This window comes from Tenrec ecaudatus, chromosome 2, assembly GCF_050624435.1.
Source record: "Tenrec ecaudatus isolate mTenEca1 chromosome 2, mTenEca1.hap1, whole genome shotgun sequence".
Classification (NCBI taxonomy): domain Eukaryota; kingdom Metazoa; phylum Chordata; class Mammalia; order Afrosoricida; family Tenrecidae; genus Tenrec; species Tenrec ecaudatus.
In genome coordinates, this window is record NC_134531.1 from 158,852,762 (window position 1) to 158,874,952 (window position 22,191).

The window sequence follows — 22,191 nt, forward strand, 5'->3', positions numbered from 1 at the left end:
ATCTGCCATTTTCTTTGGATGACTGCTCCCTTTTAGAAAAGCAACTTTCCCTGCTACTGGGCCTACGTGGAAACTGAGCACCTCCCCGTGGGCCACCAAGTCACCATGCTGCCTGAGCTGCCCATCACAACCTGGGCATTGTCTGACTCACAGACTCATGAACGTTGGATGTGTGCAGCAGCATCCATCATTAAATGGAATGGTATATATGAGATCGGGTAGAGCAGGACATGAAGATATAAGTGAACTACCTGAAGAAGTGACTCATACCTATCATCTCTACGCCTGTCACAGACCATCTTTCTCCCAGTCGGCACTTAAGGCTTCCTAGGGAGTTGCTTAGTATCGGTTGACCGAGAAAGAGAAAACTCGTGCTTGGTTTACGGATAGCTCTGCACGATATACAAGTACCACTCGAAAGTGGCCCGCAGCAGCACTACAGCCCCTTGCTGGGACCTCCCTGAAGAACAGTGCGGAAAGGAAATCCTCAGAATAGACAGAACTTCAAGCACTGTACCTGGTCGTTCAGTTTACTTGGAAAGAAAAATGACCAACTGAGAATCTGTGTACTGATTTATGACCTGTGGCCAATGGTTTGGGTAGTCAGGAACTTGGAAAGAGCATGATTGGAAATTGGTAACAAAGGGGTGTGGGGAAGAGGTATGTGGATAGAGCTCTCTGAATGGGCCAAGAAAAGTGAAGCTATTTTTGGCTTGTGTGAATGCTTATCAAAGGGTTACCTCTGCAGAGAAAGACTTTTAACAAGCAAATGGAGAGGATGACACGTTCTGTGGAGATTGGTTGTCCTCTTTTCCCAGCCACTCCTGTCCTCGCCCAATTGGCATATGAACAAACTGGTCATAGTGGCAGGGATGGAGGTTATTCATGGGTTGAGCGACGTGGACTTCCACTCACCAAGGCTGACTTGGCTACTGCCACTGCTGAGTGCCCCATCTGCCTGCCGCAGAGACCAACACTGAGTTCAAGACATAAGACTTTTCACTCCTTGGAGAGGGGAGCACTTTGATTTTACAGGAAAAGACACTTGCTCTAGATAGGGGTTTGCTTTCCCCGCACATTGCGCTTCTGCTGCAACTCTTTCTTGGACTTAAAACATGCCCCATCCACTGGCATGATCTCCTGCACAGATCAAGGGATTCATTTCTCAGCAAACGAAGTGCAGTAATGGGCCCTCCTGGTCTTACATGTTCCCCACCATCTTGAAGCAGCTGGCTTGATAGAATGATGGAATAGCTTTCTAAAGACAGTTACAGCACCAGCAGAGTGGCAACACCTTGCATGGTTGGGACGTTTTCCAGGAGGCTGTATGTGCTCTAAATCAGCATCATGTTGCTGTTTCTCCAGTTGTCAGGATTCACAGATCCAGGAACCAAGGGGTGGAATGGGAGCAGCATCACTCGCTACAACTCCTAATGATCTGTTCACCACATTTTTGCTTCCTGTCCCTGCAACTCTGTGCCAAAGGCAGGAAGACTTCCACCAGGAGAGACCATACTGACAGTACTGATTCCATTGAACTAGAAGTTAGAAATGCCTCCTGGTCATTTTGGACACTTCATGCCTCTAGGTTAGCAGGCATATAAGAGTATTACTCTTGAGTGGTGTGATTGATCCTGATTACCAAGGGGAAATTGATAGCATTGCATAAATAAGTAAAGAAAAATGTCTAGAATCCAGGAGAATCCTTAGGTCATCTCTGAGTACAACAATGTCCTTTGATTAAGGTCCATGGTAAGCAACGGCATCCCTATTCTGGCATGACGACTGTTAGCCCAGACTCTTCAAGAATGAATATTTGGGTCAGCCCAGCAGGCAAAGAGCCAGACCGCTGAGGTATTTGCTAAAATCAAAAGAACTACGGACTGGATAAAGGAAGAAGATAGTTCTAAATGACCAGTACAGCCATGTGACCAGCTGCAGAAACGAGGACTGTAATTGTCAGGAATAATTCTTATTTGAATGTAGCCATAAAATATTTTTGTTTTGTTCATATAGAAAGTATAAGATAAGAATGAGGTTTGTGCATTTTGGGTTGTACTCATGTCAGTTATATCACATTAGACGCAAGTATAATTATTATTATTTTGGGGGAAGACATAATTCAAGCCATAATAACTGAAACTGACTCAGCTATTCTCTCCCAAACTTAACTGTGTGTTTGAAGATTTATGAAACATGAGAGGAAGTAAAAAATATTGCTATGAAATCATACAAGCATTTATTAAACAAAAATATGAAAACGTGAAGCTATTGTTTCTCGATATAATCCTCCTTCTAGGCAGTGTTTCCATCTCTTTAACCATTCCCCAAAGATGTCAGCATTCATCATCAGTTTACACCGTTTTGGCATCCTCTTGTTTTTTCTTTTAAATTCTAGATCATGGAGGAGTCTGAAGGGGCAAGGGTAGGGCTATTGGGTGGGTGGGTACAGATTTCCCACTGAAGTTCTGCTAGGACAGACCTTACTACGCTAAAGAATGAGCAGGTAGATTGCTATCATGGGGGAAAATCCCTTACCGCAGCTGTCTTTCTGTTGATGGAGAACTTCATTTTTGCTCCATGTTCTTTTTCTGAGGAGCTTAGATTTGTATAATCTAAATTCTCTAAGTTATGTCTTCCGGAGTTGTTGCGCCTCAGGGTCACCTTCCTGGCCTTCCTCTTACCGGTGCTAGTTTCCGTTTTCTTAAAACCCTTCCTTAATAAGTTCCCATAGCAGCCCTGTGTCCTCTGATAGAATATATCGAGATCACCCCCTTGAACATCCCAGAACCCGTAGCCATAACCTTCTGAGCTTACCTTTCTGCTTTGAATTTAACTGCCCCAACCACTCCACTCGAAGTACTCTGGATTGTAGTGGTAAATCCAAGACTCGTCTCTGTTTACAATTCATAAAGTCATATTTGATAGCTTCAATCTGGCTTAAAAAACTGATGGAAAGACCTGACTTTTTGAGATAGCTGGTATTTGCACATGTTTTTTAGTATCCTTTTTTTAAGTCATTCAAATGAAACTCGGACAAGTGTGTACCTGAAACATCCTCTAATCGCAGGGGTGTGTTTTGCCGTGTCCGTTTGGGTAAGCCGTGTGTGTGTGAGCTGGAGCCCTACTTGCACTTAGCCTCGTGCATTTCTAAGGCTGCCTATCCAGAATTTGAAGAGTCAATGAAGGTTTCCTTGGGGATTGAAATAGAAACTGTAATTGAAAACAAAATTGTTGTGCAATAGGGCAAGCTCAAATGTGTCTTTTTCCTCAGACAAAAGTCAGATTTTCTGTTACAGCTTTATTGTGGTACAATTGCCATAGAAGGAGCTATTTATTTAAAGTATGTTGTTATTGGATACGGTCTAGGTGATTTCTACTCACAGTGACCCCACATGACAAAATAAAACGGTCCTAGAGGCTGCAGGAGCCCCAGTGGCACAGTGGTTAAAGCGCTCATCTGCCGGCTGAAAGGTCAGCGATTTGAACCCCCCCCCAGCTGCCTCTTGGGAGAAAGAATGGCAATCTGCTTCTGTAAAGGTTTATGGCCTTCGCTCCTTCTGGGCTCAGTGCAGCCATGGCTGCAGCTAGTTGCTTCAAAGCACTGGCTGCTGACAAACTGGTGTGTCTGGTCCTCATCCATTGACCAGTCCTGACACCCACTGATCATTTCCTTAAGAAATAGACTCAATTGTGCTCTCACAGGAGATGGGGTGGGGGGAGATCTGCATTCATTAAGATTGATGACAAAATTTTTTTTTAAATAATAAAACAAAGATTGATGGCAAGGTCTGAACGGATAGAACCCTTGCTGCTAGTTTTAGGCACATCAGCCTTGAAGCCACATGTACGTACTGATAGAGCTACATATGGATTGCAAGCCAGTTTGCTGCTCCTTGGCCTGGATGATACAACTAAAATTTGGGTTTTTTTGGTAATAGTTTTATTGGCACATAATCTACATAATATATAATTAAATAGTTCAATCATATCAAGAAGTGTTGTACAATCATTACCAGAAATAATTTTAAGCATTTTCTTCTTTTTTGTGTTAGCTCCCTATTTCCCTTCAACTTCCCCTGTCATACTCCCAACCTCCCAAGAAAACATTAATCCAGTAAATGTCTCTATAGATTAACCTATCCCGGATTTAATATACAGAAGAGCATACAACACCCCCCTCTCCCTCAAAAACCCCTAACTTCTTGATAAAGCACCCTCATGAAGAGATCATTGAAGTTAAGGTTGTTATAGCAAAGTGTGGCAAAGAAACTAGATGGTGCCCGGCTATCAGAAAGGATAGCATTGGAGACCCAATGCCCATCTGTAGACAATTGGGCATCCCCTCACAGAGGGGTCACAGGGAAGAGATGAGCCAGTCAGGGTGCAGTAGAGCACCGATGAAACACGCAACTTTCCTCTAGCCCTGTGGTGCTTCCTTCACCCCACTATCATGACCTCAGTTCTACCTTACAAATCAGATTCGACCAGAGCATGCACACTGCTACAGATAAGAGCCCACAACACAGGGCATCCAGGATAGATAAACCCCTCAGAGCCAATAAGGAGAGGAGAGATACCAGGAGGATTAGGGGAGGGTGGGGGGAAGGGGAATCGATCATAGCATCAACTAGAACCGCCTCCCAGGGAGGACGAATAATGGAAAAGTGGGTGAGGGATGAGGGAGAACGATGTTAAGATATGGAAAAAATAATCTATAACTTATCAAGGGTTCATGAGGGTAGGCGGGCAGGGGAGGGAGGGGGAAGAAATGAGGAGCTGCTATCAGGGACTCAAGTGGGAAGAGAATGCTTTGAAAATGATGATGGAGGCATATGTGCAAAGGTGTTTGACATATTGGAGGAATGTATGGATTGTGATAAGAAATGTAAGAGCCCCCAATAAAAGTATTTTTTTTTAAAAAAGGTATTTGTCAACATTAAAAAAGAAAGAAAGAAAGAAAGAATAGCATCTGGGGTCTTAAAGGCTTGCTTTCAAACAAGCAGCCATCTGAGCGAGGTGGCAACTAAATCCACCTGGAAGAATCACAGCAACCTCTGTGATCCAAGAATTGGAAATAATATCATTCAAATCCAAAAAGACAATGGTATCGGAGCTTAGATTGTGAACCCCGCATTTGCAGAAGGCTGTGGCTAACAGTGGCAACCCACAATCTCTTTGCAGGGTCCAGATGTAGATTAAGCTTCCAGTGACCCCCTCTGACCGTAGTCAAGGGGTGTGAGTGCCCTTGTCAGACAGCAGTGTAAAGATGATTGTGGTAGGTGGATTTAGGTCAAAATGTAATGTTTGATTTCCCTCTGACTCATGTACAAAGTGGAGGGGAAATGCACGTGGATTAAGCCTTCAGGGACCACAGAGCAGGAGTGTGAGTGCCCTTGCTGTCATGCAGAATACGTTGCAAAGTGGATGATGGCAGATGTAGCTAGGTTAAAATGTAACATCCCTTGATCTCCCTTTTGACCCATTTTAAAGTTGTTCAAATACTTAACATTTTATACTTTTCTATATGCTTTCTTTTTGATTGAAATAAAATCCTGTTTTATTGAGCTTCATATTGTATGGCTTGTATCCCAACTTATGTCAAACCTATGTCTGGCTGCAATTTCTCAATATTCTTGGAGTAACTGGTAAATATTAAAATTTAAAATACTAACAGACTTTGAAAAATTAGGTTTTTTTGTTAAAATGATATAGTTTAAAAATATGTTCTAGAGTAGTTATTGCAAAATGAAGATAAATCCTACCTTTTCAGTATTGAGTTCTTTGTTCAGCAAATATTTTTGTTCTGCAATGGGAGTACATAAAGAGATACAAAGAGGAGCCAGAAAGGAGCTTGCTTTTAAGGAGTATAATTTGGAATGGACAGACATCTTACCTACAGTTAGTTTAAAGGTAATTTGCTAATATAGTTTCAAAAAATGTACAGAATTGTACCTTGACCCAGTTTTCCCCAATGATAATATCTTACATAACTCTGGTGTAATGCCACAACCAGAAAATTCACATCGGTATAATTCACATATCTTATTTAGAGTTAAACAGTTTACATGTACTCATTTCTAAATGTGTGTGTGCATGTTGTTGGTTGTTAGGTGCTGTCAAATTAGTTCCTGCTCAACGGAACTCCCTCTGCACAAGAATACTTTGTTCTAACAACCCGGCATTCTGTGACGCTCACTTTCCTGACACGATTGCTGAAGTTAAAACAGGTGCATAAGCAAATGTGGTGAAAAAAGCTGATAGTGCCTGGCTATGAAAAGATCTAGTGTCTGGGGTATTAAAGGCTTGAAATTAAACAAGTGGCCATCTAGCAGAGAGACAACAAGCCCACATGAAAGAAGCACAACAGCCCATGTGATCATTAGGTGTTGATGGGATCAGGTATCAGGCATCAGAAGATCCAAAACAAACAAACCCAAAGCCCATCTGTAAACAGTTGGGCATTACCTCACAGAAGGGTTACAAGGAAGGAACACATAAGCCAGGATACAGCATAGCACCAACGAAACATTTAACAATCCTCTAATTCTTAAATGCTCCCTACCCTCCACACTATCATGACCCTAGTTCTATCTTACAAATCCGGCTAGACCAGAGCATGTACACTGGTACAGATAAGAGCTCTGGACACACAGAATCCAGGACAGATAAACCCCTCAAGAATAGTAATGGGAGTAGCGTTACCATGAGGGTAGGGGGCAGGTGGGGGGAGCAGTGGGGAGCAATGGGGAACTGACTACAATGATCATTGTATAACACCCCCTTCTGCCCAGGGGAGCAAACAACAGAAACATGGGCAAAAGGAGACAGCGGACGGTGTAAGATAGGAAAATAACACTAATTTATCAGGGGTCCATGAGGGTGGGGGAGAGAGTGAAAAAAGAGGAGCTGATACGAAGGGCTGAAGCAGAAAGAAAATATTTTGAAAATGATGGCAGCGTATGTACAAATATGTTTGATACAATTGATGTATTGTTATAAGAGCTAAAAGAGCCCCCAATAAAATGATTTATTAATAAAAACAATAACAGCCCCCCCCCAAATTAGTTCCTTCTTATAGCTCATAATCATTGCTATGTTGGAGCCCGTTGTTGCAGCCACTGTGTCACTGCATCTCATGTGGGGTCTTCTTTTGTGCTGAGCCTCTACTTCCCAAGCGTGGCACCTTCTCCAGAGACGGTCCCTCCTGAGAGCATGTCCAAAGTAATGTTTGAGGTCTTACTGTCCTTGATCCTACAACATTGTTCTTTCAGGAATATATATCAATGGAATCATATTAACCTGTAGAGATTAACTTTATTTCACTCAGCACAATTCCCTTCAGATTTCCAAATGGTTGCTATTTATTGTTTATTGCTGTGTAATAGTCTGTGGTATGGTTGTTCTTTAGTTTCAACCATAGCTTTATGTTGGTTGGGGTTTTAAAATAGCTTTGAAAAAATATGTAAGTAATCTTGAAGAACTTTAGGGATGGATAAGGAAACTATATATAACTTTCATATTCCAAATGATGGCTGGATCACTTCTACTTCCTCTTCCAGGACTGTTTGTAAGTGAAAACCTACGTTTCCTAGAGATGGGAAAACATCATGGCCATGAGTGTAGACAAAAAAGGGCTGGGATGAGATTGTAGATGATACTGTTGGACCATTTTGGGTAGCAGATTGGCAAGACGGGGGTATGTAGACTTGCTGAATCCTAAGGTGCTTTGAACAGTGGTTATAGAAAAGCTAAGTAGATAGGTGGCAAGAATAGTGCTGTTCTCAAAAAAAGACTATTCCAGGAGTCATAGTAGCTGGCTCAGTTACTTATAAGCTAACCAAGTCACTAAATTTAGACAAGTCCTTTTACTTTTTTCATTGTGATAAAAATATATACATAAGAAAATTCAACAATTTTTACATGTACAATTCTGTGATATTGATTACATTCTTCAAGTCGTGCAGTCACTCTCCCTCATGACCTTTCCCCAAATTATTTCACCACCAGGAAGATAAAGTCAGTTCATGCTAATTAAAATTCTCCCCTCTCCTCCCACCTTCGATCATTTTTTATTTCTGTGCATTTGCTTATTTTACATATATGTGTCCTTTTGGGACTAACTTCTTTCACACAGTTCAGTGTTCTTGGGTTCACCTATGAAAAGCCCTAGTTACGCCTCACCACAGTAATACGATGGCTCAGTGCTCAGGTGCTACCCACAAGGCTCTGCTGGAGCAAAGACCTATCTCAGCCTAGAAAACCCGATGAGGTTGTTCTCCAGACCACACAGCAACAGTATCCCATTGTGTGTGTGGGGGGGGGGGGGGTAAACAAAATGTGGTATGTACTAGGGGGTACCCCCCAAAGCTATGTATTAAAATCTTTTTACAAAACCTTATCACCTTCAAAATACTCTCCATGACACTGAATACATTTGTCAAATCTGTGATTCCACTCTTGGAACATTCAAACACATCTGTTTGCATGGCTGACAGCATCTCCCTCGTTTGTTTCTTCACCTCTTCTATGCCATCAAATCCCTGTCCTTTCATGTCCCTCTGCATTTTAGGAAACAAAAACAAGTCGAATGGAGTGAGGTCAGGTGAGTAAAGTGAATGCCGTAAGAGAGGCGTGCTGGGTTTTGTTTGTTATTTTTGCCCAAAACTGGTGCAATGACATGGCTGTGTGCGCAGATATTGTTGTGGGAGCAAAACCAGTGCCCTGTCTGCCACAAATCAGACCTTTTTTTGTCATACACTGTTACGCTATCTTTTCAGAACCTCTAAATAGAAAGCTTGATTAACTGTCTGATCTGGTGGAACGCACTATAGGTTGGCATTTTTGTCCATTCGGAAAGTTGACAGACATCCAGAACAAGGTTTGTCATCAATCGACATTTCACCTGTTTTGAAACAAGAAAACCACTCTTAGTACTTGAGTTTTTCACATAGCACTGTCTGTATAAGCTGTGTTCAATATCACAACAGTTTCTGTGGCATTTTTCCTGAGCAGGAAACAAAATTTCACAGCTGCACGCTGCTCTTTTAAATCATCTATCACAATAAACAAGGTTCGAGTGTAACTGCTTTTACAAAAAAAAAATCACTGTGACCCGAGAGAATCTTCCTAGGTGACACCACTGGGCGCACTAACTCTGAGCAAGTTGCTCAATGCTCACCTAGCAGAAAAAATGCATACTATGAAAGCTTTGCTCCACTGAGCGCAATTCTGGTTTTTTTTTTGGTACCCCCTGGGGGGGTGTGTGTGTGTGTGTATGCACCACATTTTGTGTAGTCATAAAATATAATTGATTCTCTATTTTGCTTTAGCATATACAAAAAAGTAAAATGTATGACAACAGCACAAAGAATGTTTGTTTCTACATTGGGCTGCTGTGACTCGTGCACTGGCATACCTGTGTCTGTGCTGCTACCTTCGGGTCTTTTGGTCACATACCTAAAGGTGGAACAAGTCTTTTCATCTATAATTTCTTTTAAGTTGTGCTTCGGGTAAAAGTTTTCCATTCAGGCATTCATATACATTTGTTTCATGACATTAGTTCCAATCTCTCTCATGTAACGGCACCCTTCCCACTTCATAGGGTTCCCCATTTCCATTTGCCCCTTTCTGACCGCTGAACTGTTTTTATGCAAGTGCTGCCTTTTTGTCTTGTATGGTTGATTGCTGTAAGGAGAATGTTCCTTATAAGTGTTGTTGTTCAGTTCATAGTCCTGGCTGTAAAATGGTCCTCAGGGATGGGTTCAGTTCCAGGTTTGAAGAGTGTCCTAAGGGCCAGTGTTTCAGATTTCCTATCTCTATAAGACTGGAAAACCAGTCTTGATTTTGTTTTATATGTTTCTCCTATCCGGTCTAAGAATTTTTGTGATCCCATGTAGAGTGTTTGATAGTGATAGCCGGTCGCAATCTAGCGGTGCTCGTCCCAGGGTCGTGGAGGCTGTGCTTTGCATGGTTCACTAGTCCTTTGCACTAATTGTCTCCTTCAGTTTGGTGTTTGGTGTTAATTTTGGAAAATTCTCAGCCATCAGGTCTTCAAATATCTCTTCTGCCTATTTCTCTCTTTTTTATTTTGGGATTCTTAAAATGCATATGGTAGATTCTTTGATGTGTTCCCTAGCTCTTGGGTGTCTCATTACATTGCCGTTGCTGCATTCTATTTCTACCTTTCTCTGTGTGTTTCAGTTTAGATCATTTCTACTGACCGTGTTCTAGTTCATTGATTCTTTCTCTGGCTCTGTCAAGTTTACAGAGTTTGTCAGATGCATGCTTCATCTCGTAGTGTTTTTCTCTTTTAGTATTTCTGTTGGATTATTTCTTCTAAGTCCCATCTCTGCAGTACGTTCTAGTACCCATTTTTATTTTTTCACTTCCCAGATAATTAGCCATATTGAGCAAGATTTGAATTAGATTATTTTTTCTTCTGACTGGTATATCTTCAATGTGGAAAAGTTTATTTTGACCCAGTAAGCACCAAGACTTGCTCCAAACTAGAAGGATCTACGAAGTGCATCAGAGCGGAAAGTAGGGCGAGAGCTACAGAACAGGACTGTTGAGGAACATACCCGTCTGATTGGCAGCTCAGGGCCAGCGGTCCTCTGAATTTTTATTCTTTCTTCCTTATACACATCACCAAACCATTAAAGTAACCATTATTTTATTGTTGTTCAGTGGGTAACCTGCAGCGGTCCTTACAGCCTCCGTGAAATAATGTGGATTATGTTTATCTACCTTGTGTTCTTGAATGATTCATGAGTCTTGGATTGTGGCATCTTGGAATTGTTAAGCCTATAGAACCTCATAAATGCCTGCGTGTGTCCAATCTGAAGCAGAAGACTTACTGAATCCATGTCATATATGTATTTTTATTAATTTATTTGGTTATCATCCAGTTTGTAAGCCTGCCATCTCAGAGTTATTAGATTATGCGCAGTGAGAATCAGAGTGATGAGTAAGATGCCCTTTCCTGGAGAAACTTGGGAGATTACTGCTGAGCCTAATACCAGAGAGTGGTTCTCATTGCCCTCGAGGCCACTCGGACTCCCGGAGACCCTGTAGGGCAGAGTCGAGCTACCTCTGTGGGCTTCCAAGACTGTAACTCTACGGGAGTAGAAAGCCTCACTTCTCTGCTGGGAGCGGGAGGTTAGTGCTGTGCATAATGCTATGGAACGCAGGTGTGGTGGCTCCTTCCTGCTGGGGAAAGTCAGCTCGTGGTTTGTGGCAAAGTGGTAGCATTTAACCTGGGTTTTACAGAATGACTCCAGTCTTGACAGACAGAGGGGTGGGTGGGCATTCTAAGCTACATAAATAACTTACACAACCACACTTATTTGCGGTATATTTGGTAAAGCATTTACAATCAATCCCTTGGAAATCTTAGTACCTCCTCTTATACACTTCTACTACAAAACTTCCTTTTGGTTGCTCCTTTCCTCTTTTTGGCTATTTTTACCTTCTTTGTTTTTCCGTAGTTCTGGTGATGCTGTCAGGTAAGTGCTGGACTAATAACTGCAAGGTCAGGGGTTTGAACCCACCAGCCATTCCATGGGAGAAAGATGAGGCTGTCTGCTTCCATAAAGATTTATAGCCACAGATACCTATATCGAGATACAATATATACCAGATACAATATATACCAATTATATATATATTGCTCTGAGTTGGAATCGACTTAATGGCAGAGGGTTTGGGGTTTTCTGCAGTTTTTAGTGGTAGGACCTGCTGCACTAGATCAGGACCCAGAGATCCTTCACCTGGATAAGCCTCCAAGTGGAAATGCAGGGTCATAGTTTTCTATTCAGCCTGTGCTTAAGAGTACGTGCTAGGAATAGCCCAGCAAATTTGTTCCTAGGGCAAAGGATTCCATACTAGATTACAACGGAACAGACCAAGACTGCCAGAACTTAGATTAGACACTTGCTTCCATCAGCCCGCCTCATGTTCCAGAGATTTGTTACCTCTCAACACCATCTTATTAACTTCTCCTTCCCTTTTCTTACAAAGCAGGAGAATGCTGTTGAAAATCCCATTGCATTCTGCCCTAGTTTGTCATGTGGCCAACACCATTTCTCACTCCTCTGTCCTCACTTCTTTCTATGTATTCTCAAAGCTAGACTGTTCTTTAAAGAAGTATTAAAAGAAAGAGGAAAACAAAGGCCCGTCTTCTTGCTTTATGGACTGGCAGCTGGGGTATGAAGATTTGAGACTTAACTATGCTCACCCCCAAACTGAGCTCCTTTGTTAACTTACATGGTGGTAAATAGGACTGTAGAATGCGTGGGCACTAAGAGTGACTTTATCAACTAATAGGATTTGTTTTCTCTGGGGTAGGAAGCCGAAGCACCTGTCGCCAGAAATGTCCTCGGAGAGTAAAGAACAACATGGCCTTTCACCTGGGGACTCATCAGAAGAAAATGAGCAATACAGTCCTCAGACCAGCATCTGCCTGGAGCCTGAAAAAGAGCCAAGTACTGACTTCAAGCCACTTAGGGCTATGGATCAATGCAGACCTCTTTCTAGGGTCCGTGTGGAGCCTCAGAAGAAACCAAATTCTGACTTCAAGCAGTTTATCATCAAAAAGCTGCAGAAGACATGCCAGTGCAGCCCATCCAAAGCAAAAAACATGATTTTTGGTTTCCTTCCTGTTTTGCACTGGCTTCCAAAATATGATCTGAAGAAAAACATTTTAGGAGATATAATGTCTGGCTTGATTGTAGGCATCTTATTAGTGCCTCAGTCTATTGCATATTCCCTCTTGGCTGGCCAGGAGCCTATCTCTGGTCTGTATACATCCTTTTTTGCCAGCATCATTTATTTCCTATTAGGTACCTCTCGGCACATTTCTGTGGGCATTTTTGGAATATTGTGCCTTATGATTGGTGAGGTAGTTGACCGCGAACTACACAAAGCTGGCTATGACACTGCCCATGTTACTTCCTCTCTAGCAAACGGGAGCACACCATCAAGCCACATGTTCCCTGAGCCGTGTGATAGAAATTGCTATGCGATTCTAGTGGGCAGCACTGTAACCTTTATGGCTGGGGTTTATCAGGTAAGAAACAAGGGAACAGGTGGTTGTTTCTGGTGAAAGCAATCACTGCGCAGGAAATCGCAGAGCTAAAAAAGAATCTTAGCGATCATAATAGTTAATTTTTTATTGACTGCTCGCGTATGTGAGACGGGGACCCAGAACTCAAACTCTGGTCTGACTGACTCCATAAGTAAAATAAGACTCTGTTTTCTCAATCCTAGGCTACTGCCTAACCAATGAATTTCAGTAAGCCAGATCTGTTAAGTAGTTGTAGAAATTTAGATTAGAGTGGAAACCCCAACCACCTAGTACAACTCTTTAATTTTACACATAAAAAAACTGAGTTTGTGTGAGATTGTGTGGTTGCTTATTATCAGAGTCAGACGGGGGTAACTGAATGGACAGCTGGCGGAGGGGCTTGGGAATGCAGGACTTTGAACTAAGCATCCTCTCCCCACTGCTTTAGAATTGTTGTTTGATAAGTGATCATGGTTCTTTTCATTGCTGGGGAGGGAAAATAGTCCAAGAGAAGGGATCAGAGATGTAATTCTTCTCAGATCTCTCACTGGATCACCCTGCTGCCATCATCATGATGCCTCGCGCGTTGCCTCCGGAGCCGCGGCCAGCCTCCGAGCTCTTCTGTCGTCGGCATCTGGAACCAATGAGGGCAGTGCAGGAGTAAGCTAGCCCTGTTTGGTGCTTGGATGAGAGAGGGAGAGGGAGAGAGGTGCGCACGCGTTGCGGGCCTGAGTTGACTTGCATTTTCATTAGGGCGCCTCACCAAGAATGGGGAGAGGAGCAGCAGGATTCTGAGGGATGACTGGGAAGAGAAGAAAGTTAAATATTCAGGATATAAAATTATCAATATTGGAAAGCATGTTGGACCTAAATACTGGAAGAGAATAGTTGCTTAAAATGAAGTTAGAGTGCTGTATTTTTACAATGTGGTTTTCTTTGGAGGCAAATCTAATTTTTGTTTTACCAGTTAAATGATCCGAAATGTATGCTTATTAATAGGAAGAATTTGAGTTTCTAGATGTTTTCTCATAGATCCTTGGGAATTGCTTCCCTTTTAGGGGTCCTTTTAGCCCTGGCCTAGGGGTGACAGTGTGGTTACAACGGGCCTAGGAACAATTGTGGGGATGACGGCGGCCCATGCAGTGTGTTCTGCTGTGTGTAAGGTCACTATGGGTTGGAACCAGCTCGATGGCACCTAACAACCACCACCACAACAGAAGTGTGAAGGCACTGTCTCCAGGGAACCATGCTGAGCCTGAACCTGGGCTTGCTGGGCAGGAAACTATTGAGAGAGGAAGGCCCAGAGCAGAGTACTGCGCCTCTTCCCAACTCCGGGGCCACTCCGTGCCGAGGAGCTGTATTCCCACGGGCGCCTGTGCGTGCCTGTGCACTGTGAGCTCCGTGAGCTATGGAAAGAGAGAGAGAGAGAGGCGGAGCCTTTTCAAAGAAACACCGTGCTAGAAAGTAGGAAGCTTAGGTTTGCGTCTCCGCTGGGCCAGTGAAGAACAGTGGCAACTCTGGGCAAATTGTGTAAGCCTCTGAGCCTCACTTTCCTCTCCTTATAAAACGAGAGGACTGATTGTCTTTTTCTGACTTAAACATTCCGTTGGTGCTATGATAGTGTCTCTGCGCAAAGAATGTCAGGTGAATTCTTGGTGTGGAACCTTATTTTTATTTTAACACTTGCATGTCCTTTCTTCTAGGTAGTGATGGGCTTCTTTCAAGTGGGCTTTGTTTCTGTGTACCTCTCAGATGCCTTGCTGAGTGGATTTGTCACTGGTGCCTCCTTCACCATTCTTACATCTCAGGCCAAGTACCTCCTGGGGCTCAGCCTTCCTCGGAGTAGTGGTGTGGGCTCACTTATCACCACCTGGGTGCATATCTTCAGCAACATCCATAAGACCAATATCTGTGATCTCATTACCAGCCTCGTGTGCCTTTTGGTTCTCTTGCCAACCAAAGAACTCAACGAGCGGTTCAAGTCCAAGCTGAAGGTGCCAATTCCTGCCGAACTCTTTGTGGTTATAGCAGCCACATTAGCCTCTCACTTCGGGAAGCTGCATGAAACGTACAACTCCAGTATCGCTGGCTGTATCCCCACTGGATTCAAACCACCCAAAGCACCAGACTGGAGCTTAATCCCTAATGTGGCTGTGGATGCAATCGCGATTTCTATCATTGGTTTTGCTATCACAGTATCGCTTTCTGAGATGTTTGCCAAGAAACATGGCTACACAGTGAGAGCGAATCAGGAAATGTATGCCATTGGCTTCTGCAATATCATCCCTTCCTTTTTCCACTGCTTCACCACGAGCGCAGCTCTCGCCAAGACGTTAGTTAAAGAGTCCACAGGCTGCCAAACCCAGCTCTCAAGTGTGGTGACCGCCCTGGTTCTTTTGTTGGTCCTCCTGGTCATAGCCCCTTTGTTCTATTCCCTTCAAAAGAGTGTCCTTGGCGTGATCACGATTGTAAATCTCCGCGGAGCCCTGCTTAAATTTAAGGACCTGCCCCAGATGTGGCGACTTAGCAAAATGGACACGCTCATCTGGTTTGTGACTATGCTGGCCTCTGCACTGATAAGTACGGAAATGGGCCTGCTTATTGGTGTCTGTTTCTCCATGTTTTGTGTCATTCTCCGCACTCAGAAGCCAAAGAGTTCATTGCTTGGCCTGGTAGAAGACTCTGAAGTCTTTGAATCCACATCTGCTTACCAAAACCTTCAGACTATGCCAGGAATCAAAATTTTTCGCTTTGTAGCCCCTCTCTATTACATAAACAAAGAATGCTTTAAATCTGCTTTATACAAAAAAACTCTCAACCCAGTCTTAGTCAAGGCAGCTCAGAAGAAAGCAGCCAAGAGAAGGATCAAAGAGGAAACAGTGACTCTGAGTAGAATCCGGGATGACGTTTCCACCCATCTTTCCCGTGACCCCCTGGAACTCCACACGATCGTGATTGACTGCAGTGCGATACAGTTTCTCGATACAGCAGGGATCCACACAATGAAAGAGGTTCGCAGAGATTATGAAGCCGTCGGTATACAGGTTCTGCTGGCTCAATGCAATCCTTCTGTCAGGGACTCCCTGACCAGGGGAGAGTACTACAAAAAGGAAGAAGAAACCCTTCTCTTCTGCAGTGTGTACGACGCAATGGTTTTTGCCATGGAATCTCAAAATCAGAAAGGAACGGGTGTTCCCAATGGTCTTGAGTCTTTCCAGTGATCGATTGAGAAAGTAGATGCTCTAGGTCTTGCCAATGGGTTAAAATAGCCACTTCCACGGTGGAAAATGTTGCACACTTAAAAATTGAAAGCCCTTAGCTAGACATCAGTCTTTATTTGAAGCTACTGGGCTTTAGATCTATAAAGATACAGCAGAGTGTATAGTTAGAATCAAAGAGAAAACATTTTGGTTTCAAGCTTTACTGAAAAGATGAAATATTTTTCTTGTCAGGTGCTGTTGTGTCAGCTTCAACTTGGCAACCACATGTAAAACAGAAAGGCGCTGCCCAGTTCTGCACCGTCCCCACCATTGTTCTGTGCTTGAGCCCACTGTGGCAGCCACGGTGTCTACCTCTGTCATTGTGGGGCTGCCGGATTTCGGGCTGACCCGACCCTGGTGGCAGAGTGGTTATGGTTTGGGCTGCTAACCACAGGGTAAGCAGTTTGAAACCACCAGCTGCTCCCTGGGAGGAAGAGGGAAGGGCTTTCTACTTCCATAAACAGTTCCAGTCTTAGAAATCCACAGAGGCAGTAAAATGAAATTAGCGTTTTCTCTGTTTATCATGACATCTAGTTGAAAAAATTCTAGCCTCTGTTCGCTATATTAAAGGACTCTATGGGAAAAATACTGAATGATGCAGGAATTATCAAAAGATGATAGCAGGAATAGAGCTGCTACCCAAAAGAGATGTCAGTGTTTGATCATTTCGGTTGAACATAAAGCCATATGATGCAGAAATAAGGTAATCTCAGTATACACTGCCTATTGAATTAAACTGCCAACTCGCTCCAATTAAACGATCCTGTTATAGAGGATATGCATTGAATTCTCCCTTCTCTTAGAGGTCAAGGAGTGAACTTGAGGTTTACATTAGACGTGCCAGAGCCCCTAAGAGCTCCGTGGAGAGGTGGCTGCAGGAGGTAGGGGCGGAACTGGGCAACTTGTTCTCTCCCGTGCTTGTTTTCCCCGTTGTAGCTCCCACATAGCAGGAGACCCCTGGCTCCTGGGAGGATCTCATCCTTGCTGTCTTCAGAGCAAAGTGCGGTGGCACAGTCACATCAGGAATGCTGGTGCTGGGCAAGGCAATGCCATTTGGGCAGCCAGTGTGCCATTGGGCACCACACCCCTTGTGATACAGGGCAGGACACTGGCTCAGCAGTTCTCTCCATCATTTGAAGTGAGCTCAAGGAAAACTGTCAAGGACGGGTAGCAAGGAGGAGTGATGCACCGTTTCCTTTCAGAGTTGGCTTGCTAAGTAACCCGTCCACCCCCAAGGCATTTCAGCAAGCATCCGCTGCAGATCGAGTCATTCTCAAATAAAAGCTGTTATTCATCTTCAGTCTGCAAGAAAAAGTCATTTTGACCAATGGAAAGGGATGCATAATGTCGCAGGTATCTCTAAAAGGACATTTATGATTAGTTTGTGGCTTTTGTAGTGAAAGCAAGGCTAATTTTTACTGCCATGCCCCTTCTTGGTGTATAATATATATGCTGTATAATAAATGACCGTGGCACCTTTTAATTCTTTAAGTCACTTAAAGCCATCATGGAAGAGAAGATAGAAGCACCACACATTTCTATAACCCAAGGTGTATGAACTCCATGGGTGTGTTATCATAGCTGACAGTTATGAATTAAGGAATAATTTGCTTTGAAACAAGTGCTTGACATTGAAAGCTTATAGTTAAAATTTCACTATCTGAACCTTGACAGGTGAGGAAAGTCGTCCAAAGTCAGGAAGAAGGACTGATTTTTGTGAGGCGGAGACATTTAGCCATGTTAAGCAATAATCTCAAAAGGGCAAAATCATTTTTAAACTGCTCTACATTTTAATTATTTAAAATATTTATGAGGCAAACCTGATATGTAGTGAATCTGTGAGAGTGGGACACAGGAGAGAACCAAAAAGGGTGTAAAAAGTGGAATGAGAAGATAATGGAATTTCCCATGGCCTTTGTGAAGCTGCCTTGCACACCTACCTTTAGTTCTCTTGCGTGTTCTATAAATTGTTGCTTTGCTGTTGGCAAAACATGGTCCACCCATCTCTACCTGGAATAAAAACTGCACCTCTGCCCCTTTCACAGCAAGGCAGGTTCACACCAGGAATCCTGGGTTTCTGTATTTGAAGTAATTGGAGGAGTGTTCTTCCCTCCTGTAGACCTTAGTCTAGAAATACGGAAATGTTAACTGCTGCTGTTTGCACATATGCCTTTTTGGTTTGTTTTTACCTGGTATTTTCTCTTTCTACCTAGCCTTTGACAGGTAACATCACACTATCTTTTTGGTTTGTTTTTATCTGGTGTTTTCTCTTTGTACCTAGCCTTTTGACAGGTAACATCACACTATCTTGTTTGGGCTTTTGTTTTTAATTTCCCTTGTCCCTCCCTAAGCCAGGTTTGCATTGAGACTATTAGCGATGACTGATGTCCTGTGATGAAAGTCATGATTATAGATTTAAGATAACTCTAATGTAGCAAACACCAGCACAGAACAAAAACAATAAAAACCTCCAGCCCAAAGAATTTGGTAAATCCATTAGAAGGAAGGAGTAATAGGACGACCTTTACTTGATATTTCTGCACTTACAAGGATGTAAACAATTGTGGAGCTTTCTGCAGTTAGAATTCTTGAACTGTGTTCTAGTTTGAATCTCCCCCACCAAGACAAACGAGAGACTCTGCTTTTAGTAATTCATTAATAGCCATCTGTAAAACCATGTATGATCACACTATAATTTACATTCCACCCATGCTTGAGTAAGGCCTGCCGATATTTGCATGCTGTTGAAATTTTTTGGTTGCTGGCATTTAGAAGATTCAATTGTGAGGCCAAAGCCTAATTCACCAACTAAAACAAATATTTTCATTTGCTTTCTTGCCCAAGGGCTTGGACTTCAGTTCATTAAGTGATGTTTGTGCACTAAACTAATATAAAAATGTTAGTTACCAACTCTGAACTTTAGGTCCCAATGAAGCATTGTCTCATTCCTTATTAGCAAGTACATGAATGCAAAATATGCTAAAATGGCTATCATTTAATTGAAATGAAGTCCATATACTTTAATGGCTCAAACTTTAATTTTTTTAATCTGTTACAATCAAAGGGTTAGTATGTACCAAATGCACTAAAGCTAGTATTTTAAAGAAGAGCAAAGGGAGCAGGCCATTGGAAAGGTTGCATTTGGCTAGTTGCAGAGGAGAGAGACCCAGTTATATGGAATCCAGTCTCTAGTTAGGACCCAACAGTAGAGCGATCAGGATGAGAAACCATCCCTAGGTTGACGACAAGGTCAGGACCCGGTTCTACTTCAGGAAGGAGGTCACAGATTGACCAAAGCTGAAAAAGCATATGGTAGCAGGGCTGTGGCAAAAGCCCCCACTGACCCACCCAGAAGCACTGTGTGTTTCCGAAACTCAGTGACCAGTACCGCCTGTGCCTTGATGATGAGCTGACACATCTAGCTAATTGTTTTTTAAGTATGAGCAAAGGAAGTATTTACATAAACCAAGCTTCTGAATGATAGTACACACTGAAGTCACAGTTTGCTGATAATTTGCCATTGGTTTTAAAATGGCCACTTTAAAAATACATAATGATGTTACGGGAGTTGTCGGCAGAGAGATTGTCTTAATGATTTGTCATTTACAAAGTGTTTCTCTTCAGGTTTAGCTCTGGTCTTAATATAAAAGTGAGAAAAGAGTTGCAATGCATTTCTTGGGAATTTGAAGTCTCAAATTCTGATCCTTATTAATATTCATAGTATTGTTTCCTCCTATTGTGAGATGTGTTACCACGGGTGATCAGTGTAGACATGATCTCAAGTACTTCCAGGGAACCTATCCAGAAGACTGGGGCCTGAGCAGGTGCAGGACTTGGGCACTAAGCCAGTAGGTGAGCTCTGTGGTTACCTCACAGGGGCAGCATCCCCTCACTGCTCTCCAGTGGATTCTGACTCAGTACAGTAGGAAGTGCGTTACCAGAAGAGCGGAGCTGAGCCAGCAAGGAGGCAGAGATGCCACTGTCTATTCAGAGAAACATTCCAAACTGAAAGGGGAAATCGGATGGACAGGATTCAGACAGCTTACTTTTCCGTTTGTTTTTAAGGAAACGTGCTACATGTATTCACACAGCCCGTCTCAAGACATGAAATGTCAACTGGCTGCTTACGTTGTCTGTTCTTTAGATTTTGTTGTTGTTGTCGAGCACTTTCTAATAATCTCTTACTTGAAACTAGGCTTAACAAAACTAACCAAAAAGAGGATGAGAGTGGATCTAGAAGACTTGGGCTTTGAACTAATTTTTTCTTTAGACAATCGGGAATGGAATCATTAATTTTAGTTCTAATTATAAGAAAATTTTAATAGAATAGGGCAGAATAACACACCAGCTAATTTGTTATCATAGTCTATCAAAATACTATGGAAGTTAGAGAGAAATTTTTAGTGTTTGAAAAAAAAATTAAGTTTTAGGAATGGGCATGTGACTGGAATGGGCAAATTTAGTTCTATAAGATAATTTTTTATCCTGATCAGGACTGTTTAAAAAAAGTGTTTTACAACTGAAATTAGAGTGTAAATACAGTTTTAGAAAGAAGCATTATACTGCATAGTGGGTCCTTTATTTTTCGTTACTGGTGTAACAAAAGAAACAATGAATCCTGAGACTAGAGCTAGACCCCAAACGCCTTCACTGAAGAACTCCTGTACACTAGAACCTTGCGTGACATTTCCCCAAAGCCCCGGCCTTTCTGTCCGGCCTGCCTCTCACCGCAGCAGGGTTTCTGAGACGGTCGAGCTTTGCAGAAGCAGATTGGAACCACTGACCTTGCCGGTCAGCAGCCCTATACTTGCCCAACAGCAGTGAAAAAGCCAAATACAAAGGGCAAAATATCAAATGGAAGGTTTATTTAGAAAGTAAAACAGCGTAATTTAAAAAAAGAAAAGCTTTAAAATGGGGAGGTTCCCCGACTCTACCCCCATGCCTAAAATAACACGAGAACTTGGAATCTAGTGGCTCTTGCTTTTTCGGTCTGAATCGGTTGTGGAGTTACGGTTGGAGGCCTGCTTTGCCATGGTTTTCACCTCAGACATGAATGTTTGTGAACAGATGGACCTCCAAGTTACCTTTTAAAAAATCAAGACATTATTGGGGGGGCAGGTGGATGAACCTAAACTCTTAACCTGGCCTGTATTGTATTATTATTCATTTAAGACTGGTGACTTTTAGGAACATGTTTTATAGTGCATAGATTTTTAAAAATTAAAGCCAAGTGCCTGGATGCAATTCCATATAAATCATGATTAACCCTCTTATAGGATGAAGATGAGGTATTGGTAGAGTTCAGCCCTGCAGGTACAGGGGTGGCAAATCCTTTTCTCCTGGAAGTATATGCTCCTGTTTGTTATATAATATCCTATATGTATATTGGGATCTAGTGGTGTCATTTCTTTTGTCTGCTAATAAATAGTTACTATATTCTTAATTTTTAGTTTTCTGTGTCTTCATTATTTGAGTCTTTCTCTTTGGAAATTGATTTCGTCTTTAATGGTTCCCAATGATAACAAAAGGATCTCTTAGCATAGAAACGCATCAAACATCAGTCCAGTTACTTCCCTTAGACGTGTGTCAGCTGCGAGTTCCACCAGTGAAGGGGGGAGGAGGGTTACACTGCTTAAGGGCCTACATATTAACAGCAACCAAACCTGATCTCCAGCCTGACCTTTCAGGGATACCAACTAGCATATCTTTCTCTATATAAATCTCATGGCTGGGCTGCTCTGCCTGGATGCCCAGAGGTACCTCACATGCAACATACCTCAGAACAAACTCATCTTAATCCTGGTGGGAGTCGAGGAGCCACTCAAACCAGGGACCTGGGAATTTCTAGAATCTTAACTCTCAAAC

The 22,191-nt window shown here is 42.6% G+C and overlaps 1 protein-coding gene across 1 annotated transcript in view; it reads left to right on the top strand.

Moving 5' to 3' along the window:
* SLC26A2 (solute carrier family 26 member 2) overlaps window positions 1-21,759 on the top strand; it is a 37,533-nt gene extending 15,774 nt beyond the window's left edge. The window contains exons 3-4 of the mRNA XM_075541800.1: window positions 12,349-13,069; window positions 14,770-21,759. Coding sequence (XP_075397915.1) covers window positions 12,349-13,069; window positions 14,770-16,287 — 2,239 coding nt within the window. The 3' untranslated portion in view covers window positions 16,288-21,759. The remainder of the gene's footprint in view (window positions 1-12,348; window positions 13,070-14,769) is intronic.
* Window positions 21,760-22,191: the final 432 nt, after the last annotated feature.